This window comes from Falco peregrinus, chromosome 19 (genome assembly GCF_023634155.1).
Source record: "Falco peregrinus isolate bFalPer1 chromosome 19, bFalPer1.pri, whole genome shotgun sequence".
Taxonomy (NCBI): Eukaryota; Metazoa; Chordata; class Aves; order Falconiformes; family Falconidae; genus Falco; species Falco peregrinus.
Genome location: NC_073740.1, coordinates 5,721,695 through 5,730,174, shown reverse-complemented (window position 1 = coordinate 5,730,174; position 8,480 = coordinate 5,721,695). Strand labels below are relative to the sequence as shown.

At 61.5% G+C, this 8,480-nt stretch overlaps 1 protein-coding gene across 1 annotated transcript; it reads left to right on the top strand.

Annotated features, from left to right (window-relative positions):
- Positions 1–736: 736 nt before the first annotated feature.
- On the top strand, positions 737–8,235 carry LOC129782918 (methanethiol oxidase-like). The gene is made up of 12 exons (XM_055792442.1): positions 737–2,217; positions 2,639–2,692; positions 3,059–3,171; positions 3,889–4,074; positions 4,595–4,715; positions 4,806–4,988; positions 5,321–5,499; positions 5,854–5,932; positions 6,221–6,342; positions 6,443–6,535; positions 6,785–6,903; positions 7,547–8,235. The coding sequence occupies exons 1-12, from the start codon at positions 2,214–2,216 to the stop codon at positions 7,707–7,709; spliced, it is 1,416 nt and encodes a 471-aa protein (XP_055648417.1). The 5' UTR covers positions 737–2,213; the 3' UTR covers positions 7,710–8,235.
- Positions 8,236–8,480: the final 245 nt, after the last annotated feature.

Here is an 8,480-nt window from a genome sequence, read left to right as displayed (position 1 = left end):
CAGGTGTGCAGGGGTGAGAAGAAGGTGCAGTGAGACATGCACATCGTGACAGCAGAAGCATTGCGCTAAAGGCACCAGCTGCGTGCTTGAAGTTGCCCCTGATGGAGCAGGAGCTTCTTGTGCTTCGCTGGCCCGGGTCGTGCTTCCCACCAGCCGGGCAGACCAGGGCGGCAGCACCTCGGGGACGCTGCCTGAACCTCTCTGTTGGGTTTGGTTGGAGAAGGATGGGCAGCTGTGCCCAGCTCAGAGCAGTGGTGAGCAGAGAGGAGGGAGACGCCGTGTGGAGCTGCTCCGAGCTGTGGAGCTGCTCCCGGACCGAGGGCTTGCTGCCATGGTGTTAGGCAAACGCCAGGCAGCCCCTCATTCCTGCAGGATCCCTGCTGGCCGCTCAGCCTCCAGCTCAGCTCAGGCTAGTGCGCGCTGTGTTCTGCTCTGCCTTTGGCCTGCCTCAGCTGCTGGACTTACAGGTCTCGTTGCTGGACCAGAGCTGCCGCTGCATCCTCCCGTCAGGCCTGGGTGTCCTTCGGTGAGCAGCATCCCCTGGTCCGTGTTCCCTGGAGCCTACGCTGAGGCCGTGCACCCTGTCAGCCTGGAAAATGAAGTGTCCGCTCTTTGTGGAATGAGTGAGCACCAGCCTGCATCAAAGGCTCCCATTATTCTCCTTTTCTGCTGCCTGAAACAAGGCCTTTGGCCAGCTGGTCTCACCTGCCTCTGGGCAGTGCGTGAGCGCTGGGCGCTGGTGCCAGGCTGCTCCCGTGTCTGCCTGTTGCACGTTAAAAGCGCTGTTCTGGAAGCAGAGCGCCATTAATTACAGCCCTAGTGAGACAGGCTATCGCTTCTGATGAGGATCTCCTGAGGGCTGCTTTAATGGCGCTGTCAGATGTGTCTGCATTCCTATGTGGAGCAATTACGTACCCCGTGTAATTTGCCCACTGGTTGAGGCGTTCTTCCACAAGATACGATACTCATTCACGTTCCGTGGCGCTTGGTGTTTTCTTCCTGCTTTAGTTTGGCAGCTGGTGGCAGCCAGGGTGCTGGTGGTCTCAGGAGGGGACCGTTCTTCCAAAATTCTTCTCTGCAGCACCTCAGGCCCTTTAGGAGAGATCTCTGCTCTTCCCAGGGGTGTTTTGTGGCAGTTTTGTCCAGTTTGTATGTAATACAGCCGCACCGGTGCCAGGCCCTTTGTGGTGTCGGTGCCTGCTGTGGGGCTTTGGTATTCCTTGACCAGACTGGTGGGGAGGGTACGTAGCTACTGGCCAGGCACTGTTTTGCTCTGCTGAGTTGCCCCGAGTCCTAAAGGTTCCGATTTCCCACAGGTGGGCTGACGTCCCCCCGTGGAGATGCCAACCTGCGAGGCGACGGGCACGTCTTGACCTTGCAGGTGCTGCATCAGCAGGGGCGCAGATGGCGTTTGCCCAGGCACCCATTTCCAGCCTGGTGTGTTCCTTCGCTGTTCAGGAGATGCCGGCAGCTCCTCCAGTCTCTTCTGCCGTCAGCACTGTTGGAGCCCCCTGCCTCCTCTTGTGAGCCCTGTATCCCAGTTTGCAGCCCTCAGGGCTCCAGAAGCCTCTTTTGGGTAGAGGCGCCTCTGGGCTGGCTTGCTGAGCGGAGCCCAGGGAACCCGTGATGCCTTCAGCTCGCCCCCAGACAGACGTGCCTTCTCTCGGGGTCTGGATTTCAGAGGTGCCTTTGGTGCCCTCTCTACGTTTACACGTTGTTGTCTCCAGGAGCCTGCTGGTGGGGACGCTGATCTAGATGGGCTTCTCATCCCTCGTGCGGAATTTGCAGCCGCTGCACATTTGTGTGGCAGCCACCTGGGCACGGGGGATGGCTGCAATGAGCTTGTTTCTCGGCCGGGGCATGGGGGCCTCCAGAGCCTGAAGAAGTCCACTGGAGATCACCAGAGCGCCAGGATCAGATACGGGAGGCTGTGTTTAGGGAAAAGACCTGCACGCACCAGCAGATTTTTCCTCTAGATTGGTGGTTAGCAAGGCGGAAAGAAGCCGCAGCGCTGGTCTGGCACCTCCCAAACGCCGAGGAGCGATGGCTCCTCCCTTGGCAGCTGCTTTCTCCCCCCACCCTTTTGCCTTGTATATAAGGCCCCCTCGGAGCAGCCTCGGCACAGCACATCCCACTCCGGCGAGGCAGACAGCGAGCCGCACCTCCAGTCCCAGCACCTCTGCTCCAGGAGAGTGAACCAGAAGGCCGTCAGCATGGGTAAGAGATGCTCTGCAGCCTCCCGCAGCCCACAGCAGCTCCGAGCCTTGTGGCTCCATCCTGGACCGGGCTGCAGCCACTGCCTGGGGGCTGCGGACATCCCCCCTTGGACCCGAGTCCCCGCTGGGGACTGGCAGGTCTGTTCCGCTGCAGGGAGGAGAGGGGTGGCACTGGAGTGTGGCACCTTGTCCGGCTGGGGCCGAAGGTTCTCTCTGTTCTGGGACGGCCCTGGTGGCGCTTCAGGGAGGATTCCTCTCCTGGGTCGGGGGGTCGTCAGTGCCATAAGCGGAGCAGGGGCCGGTCACAGAGGTCCCCATTGAGAGCTGGGGTGGGAGAAGGTCCCTTGGGTGGGACAGAGGCTTCCGAGTAGGCACCGTCTGGGACGTGGATGTTTCTCATTTTATTCTTCTCCCCAACCCAGACAGATGCAGAGCTCAGTGCTACGAGTACCCCACCTGCCCGGAGGCTGTGAAAGGCAAGTCCTCTCGAGCGTGTCGTGCAGCGGGTGGTGTTTGGGAGAGAGCTCCCTGTTAGTGGAGACCCCCGTGAACGTGTGCCGAGTCCCCTCCCCCAAAGGGGCAGGACGGTACCTCCGTGGAGATCTTCTCCGCTGTGGTTGTTCTCGTGCCTCTGGGTCGGTAACGGAGCCAGGGTTGGGCAGTTGTCAGTGCGCAAGGAGGAAGGGATGGAATAGCTGCAGGTCGTTGCGTTCAGCTGCCTGTAGGAAGGTCTTGGCATCCAGAAAAGTGAGTTCAGTCTTCTCTGAGGGTCTGCTGAAGCTTTTCTTTTCCCGCCTGGCTGGTTCACGGCGTGCTTTAACACAAGCTTTCCTTCTACGCAGCTCCTAGAGAGGAGGTTGCCTACGTGACCTGCACCTACAGGGAAACCTGCGTGGAGCAGCCTGACTTCCTGGCCACCATTGACCTCAACCCCAGATCTCCCTGTTACTGCCAGGTACCCGTGTCCCTGCAGCGCTTGCCTGGGATGGTGCCCAGCTGCTGGCTCTGTGCTTCATGGTGCCTCGGCATTCGGGACCTTTCCTCCTTTTTGCTTGGGACTCCAGGTTGCTTGATAGCCACCCTGGGATGCCAGGCGTCTCTCTATGCCTGGCACCTTCTTGTCTTGGGCATTTTTCTCTCCTGTCCACCGTTCCCTCCTGCTGCCTGGTCATGCCCTGCCAAGACCCATCTGGGAAACCCCTGGTGAGTTCTGTCACAACAGGTCTCTCTCTTGCTTCTCCGCGGTTGTACGTGTGAGAGAGGGCTGTTGTCTGCCTGCAAACTCACCTTCCTGCTGTCTTTGCGCTGTCCTGTGTGTGCCTGGCTGCGGTTGAGTCGTCTCCGGCTCGGTGTCCTGGGGACAGGTCGGCTCTGACTCACTTCCCAACTCACTTCCCGAGAGTCTTGGTGCTGCTAGTGAGCTCCTGAGCACGTGCTCTGGATCAGCCTGTGGGTGGCTGCTCGGCATGGGGAACGGTCTCCTCTCAGCGGCACGCCGTGCCCTAACGCGGAGCAGCAGCCAGTGCACGGAGCAGTGTTCTCGTCCCGGAGCTCTGCAGGCAGTGCCAGGCGCGCAGGTGGAGGCTGCCAAGCCAGAAGCATCTGCCAGCGTGAGGGTCCCCGTTTCTCCCTGCCTCCCTGTGCGAACCCTAACTCTGCCTTGGCTGCCTAGGTGATCCACCGCCTGCCCATGCCCAACCTCAAAGACGAGCTGCATTCCTCGGGGTGGAGCGCTGGCTGCGCCTGCTTTGACACTGCCACACCGAGAAGGAACAAGCTGATTCTTCCCTGTTTGATTTCCTCCCGCATTTACGTGGTGGATGTGGGTTCCCAGTGCCGGGCTCCCAAGCTGTGTAAGGTATGCCTCAGGTGACGCAAGGACAAGTTTCTGGGAAGGAGTTGGGAACTGGTGCTTCTGGGATAATACACAGGGAAGAAGGGTTCTGTCTTCATTTCCTCTTCCACCCCGGTTTTAGGGAGCTGGGTCACGTTTTCCGCTCGGCTCTCTCCTTTCCAGACCAAGGAAGGCTCTGCTCATCCTTGCGTCCCTCTCTCTCCGCCTGTTGCGTTCAGAGAGCCTAATCGTGGGCAGTCACGCCCCGCACCACACCTGCCGCCCCAGCAGTGCGGTGGACAGACAGGCTGTGATGGGTTTGGTGTTGCTGCATTCTCCTCTGCGCAGAGGGGCAGCTCAGGGGCTTCTGTGCTCCTCTGCAAGGAGGAGCAGCCCCTGGCAAGTGGGAGTCCTTGGAACGAAAGCTCCCGCAAGCATCGGAGGTTTGCAGGAGTCTCTGGTGGCCAAAGGCTCTGCCAGGGAGCGTGAAATGAGCCGAGCAGTCGCTGGCTGAGGTGTGTGTGTCTGTGTGACCTTTTCTCAGATGATTGAGCCAGTGGATGTCTTCTGGAAGTGCAACAAGGGATACCTCAGCGTAGTGCACAGCCTGCCTAATGGTGACATCCTGATTGCCAACATGGGAGACCCAGCTGGCAACGGGAAAGGTACTTTGCCCGGCGATGACTCCACAAGGAAACGGGCTGCTTTGGAAGCGGAGTACGCGATTGATCGTGCGTCCCCTTTTTGTGCCCCAGGTGGATTCATTGTGCTGGATGGAGAGACCTTTGAGCTGAAGGGGAACTGGGAGAATGAGTGTGAAGCCCCCCCGACTGGATACGACTTCTGGTACCAGCCGCGCCACAACGTTCTCATCAGCTCTGCCGGACTGGTCCCAAAACGCGCGGGACGCGGGTTTAATCCTGACGACTTGAAGAAAGGTGAGGGAATGAGGATGCAAGTGCTGAGCCAGAGCTCAGCGGGGTGGTGGGAGGGTGCCGGGGCCGTCAGAGCGAGAGCCGGAGCTGGAGAGGGGGGACAGGCAGACGTCCCCACGAACGGCCCGTCCTAGAGGCACGGCTGCAGGACGTGCAGCGCCTGTCCTTACCCCAGGCTAGTCCCTGCCCTCTCCCGCTGCTCCCTCAAGCGCGGCGGCTTCTCTGCAGGCTCTGGCTGGTCACTGCTGGGGCTGTCCCCGAGTGCGAGCATTTGGGGAGGGATTAGTCTCCACAGGTGGCCCCTCATCTTCTGATGTGGTCTTCCTTTTCCGCAGGGGTCTTTGGGCGCCGCCTGAACGTGTGGAACTTGTCCTGCCACACCCTCACCCAGTGCTTCGACCTGGGGGAGGACTCTCTGCCCCTGAGCGTGAAGTTCCTCCACAACCCCGATGCTGCCGAGGGATACGTCAGCTGTGCCCTGAGCGGCATTGTCTACCGCTTCTACAAGTGCGAGGCAAGTGTTCTGCCAGCAGCCGGGGAGACCCGGCCGTGGGGAGCTTCAGGGCGACTGGGAAAGGCACCGAAGAAACGCGGGGTGGCGGGGAGAAAGGAGGAGGCGTGTGGAGAGGGCAGCGTGCGGAGCCAGCTCCGGACCCTTAGGCTGGGGGATTCATCTGAGCGAGGAGGCTCAGCCTTGCTGCTGCTGTTGGCCGGTGCCGCCCCAGCCGTGCCTGCTCGCCGTAGCTGGGCACAGCGGCAGCTTTCCTCCGGCAGCTTTGCCGGCTGCGCAGGCGTGCGAGTGCCGGGCAGCGCTCTCGCCTGAGCAGCCTGGAGCACTCACAGTGCTGTGCCCATATTCCTTGTGCAGAGAGACAAATGGGCCGTAGAGGAGGTGATTCGGATACCGGCCAAGGACGTGACAGGATGGATTATGCCCAAGATGCCAGGTCTGTGTGCCCCGAGGGGTGTTTATATTTTCCCTCCCAGAGCACTGTGTCGTGCAGCCCGGCAGAGACCCCTCACTGACCCGCGGCGCCGTGCCGCGCAAAGATGGCAGAAGGCTTGTCGGAGGGGGCAGGGGCTGTGCAAGCCCTGAGGAGGCACCGCTGCCCCAGCTGCAGCCTGCGCACTCGGGCGGCTCTCGTGCACCATAGGCACGACGTCCAGGGTGGCAGGGAGAGGCGCATTCTCTGTGGGCGCTGCCTTCTCTGGAGCTTTTTGTTTGTGTGCCCTAGCCTTCACGGTGGACCTCGTCATCTCGACGGATGACAAGTACCTGTACCTCAGCAACTGGCTGCACGGAGACATCCGCCAGTATGAGCTCTCCAAGACCTGCAAGCCCAGGCTGGTGGGGCAGGTAAGGCGGGAGCGGAAGGGCTGGCACCGCTGGGTTCCTTAGGAGGGTCTGGCGGTGGCCGCGTGACAAGGCCACGTGTCTCCCCCTGCCTCGCTTCCAGGTGTTTGTGGGAGGCAGCATCCTCAGAGGGGGACCCGTCACCGTGTGCAGAGACGAAGAGCTGAAGTGCCAGCCGGACCCCTTGGTGGTCAAGGTGAGCTCCGTGGCCTCTTTGCCCTCTGGTGTCCTTTGCGCTTGGGCTCTGCTCGGCAAATTCCCTGCCCGCGGGCTCTGGGGCAGGTCTCCGCTGCAGCGGCCCGTGTGCCCGCAGCTGCTGGCCGCTTGCCTGCGCTGGCAGGGGAGGCAGCCGCTCTGCTCCGCTGCGCTCCGCTCCCTGCTCCGGCTTGTGCTTGGCTGCTGCGGGAAAAGCCAGTAACGCCAGGGCTGTCTGTTGTGCCTGCAGTGCAAGAGAGTGTACGGCGGCCCCAGTAAAATGCAGCTCAGCGTGGACGGCAAGAGGCTGTACGTCACCAACTCCTTCTACAGCACGTGGGACAAGCAGTTCTACCCGAACTTGGTCAGGTGAGAAGCGCTGGGCAGGCGCGAGGCCTCTTTTGCACGGCCCCTGCGTTCCAAAGGGGAAAGGCGCCTCGCTGGGGGGGCTCTGAGGACACCTCTGTGACTGCAGGGGACGGGGCCTCCTAACGTGGTCCCCACAGCTTCCTCGGGCGGGATCTCACGTGCGCCTGACCCCGGCGCCCCTGGCCGAGCGAGGTGCAGCTGCCGCCTGCGTGGAGCCGCAGTGCCCGGCCTGTGCTCGGGAGAGCCCGGGAGCGCTCCAGCCGGGAAGGCGGAGAGGATCCGCCCGTGGAGCCCCGGCAGCCAGGCCAGGCCGCTCTGGCAGCGCCTCCCCAGGTGTCCCCCCCAGAGGTTTTGGTCTGGCAGAGCGGGCGATGGTCTCTCTCCAGCGCAGAGCCAAGCTCCAGCCCGCCTGCCACGTCGTTCCCGGCGGTTCGCCCGCGTCCATCGAGCATTCAGGGAAAAGATGTGAGCGCGGGCGTGTGGCCCCGCTGGAAGGGAGCCTCCGCGCCCTCCTCCCTGCGGAAGAGCAGATGTGAAGGAGCCGGCCTCCTCCTCCATACGGAACGGGGAGGTGCGGGCAGGAGCCCCGAAACAGGGCCCTGGCTTGCTTGCCTGTGACCGCTGCGCTCTTGTTCCCTCGCAGGGAAGGCTCCGTCATGCTGCAGATTGATGTGGACACTGAGAAGGGCGGCCTGTGCGTGAACAAGAACTTCCTGGTGGATTTTGGGAAGGAACTCAACGGGCCTTGCCTTGCCCATGACATCCGCTTCGCTTCCGGAGACTCCACCTCCGATATCTTGGCCTAGGCGCCCTGCGACAGGCTCCCTCCTCCTCTCTCTTCTGTGGTGCAGCCGTCAGGGAGCAGCGTAGGATCGTTGGGTTCGGGGGTCCCCACGCCTTGCTGGAGTCTGGGTTTCTGCTGACAGGAGCTGCGGGAGCTCCGCGTCACCGCGCGGGGCTGGGTCAGGCAGAGCAGTGCACGGAGGCACAGGGCACGTGGTCAGCGCTGTTCCCAGTGCCGAGCGGTCCCCGGGCCCGAGGCGCGGAGCAGAGCCGGGGCAGCTGCTGCGGTACGGAGCTGTGCAGCGTGCGGTGCCTCAGAAGGAGGGGAAGCACCCACTTTGTCGGCGTTACTGTTCTTCAGCCAGGTCGTTCCTGGACACTCTTCCCGCGGCACGAGAGCCTCCTGGCTGGCTTCTCGGTGCTGGGGCCGCTCCGCGTCATCCCTCCAGGGCTGTCACGCGCTTGGGTTTGGAAAGAAGTGCCTGCTTCCTGACACCGGTTTGCTCCTGTCTTCTGCTTTAAACATGAATAAAATTGTCCTTCGCATCAGCTACATCTTCATGCGTCTTGTTTCACCAAAGCCTTTCCAATTTATTTCAGGGGAAAATGCCAGCAGTAGTTAATGATAAGATCAGGGTTTTGAAGATCCCTGAGACAGGGCACTGGTTTTGCAAGAGTGCCAGTTCGTCTTCCTGGAAGTCTCCAGTCGTGGCCGTCTTTGCTTGTTCTTCTCTCGTGTTCATTCTTGCAGGGACATGTTTCATAGGGCAACTTGCCAACCATTTGTTTTTCTG

Excerpts from the sequence above, each read along its gene's own strand:
- LOC129782918 (XM_055792442.1), top strand. Across the intron at positions 6,343-6,442 it reads AGCCCAGGCTGGTGGGGCAG|GTGTTTGTGGGAGGCAGCAT; the intron begins GTAAGGCGGGAG and ends CCTCGCTTCCAG. Across the intron at positions 6,904-7,546 it reads TTCTACCCGAACTTGGTCAG|GGAAGGCTCCGTCATGCTGC; the intron begins GTGAGAAGCGCT and ends GTTCCCTCGCAG.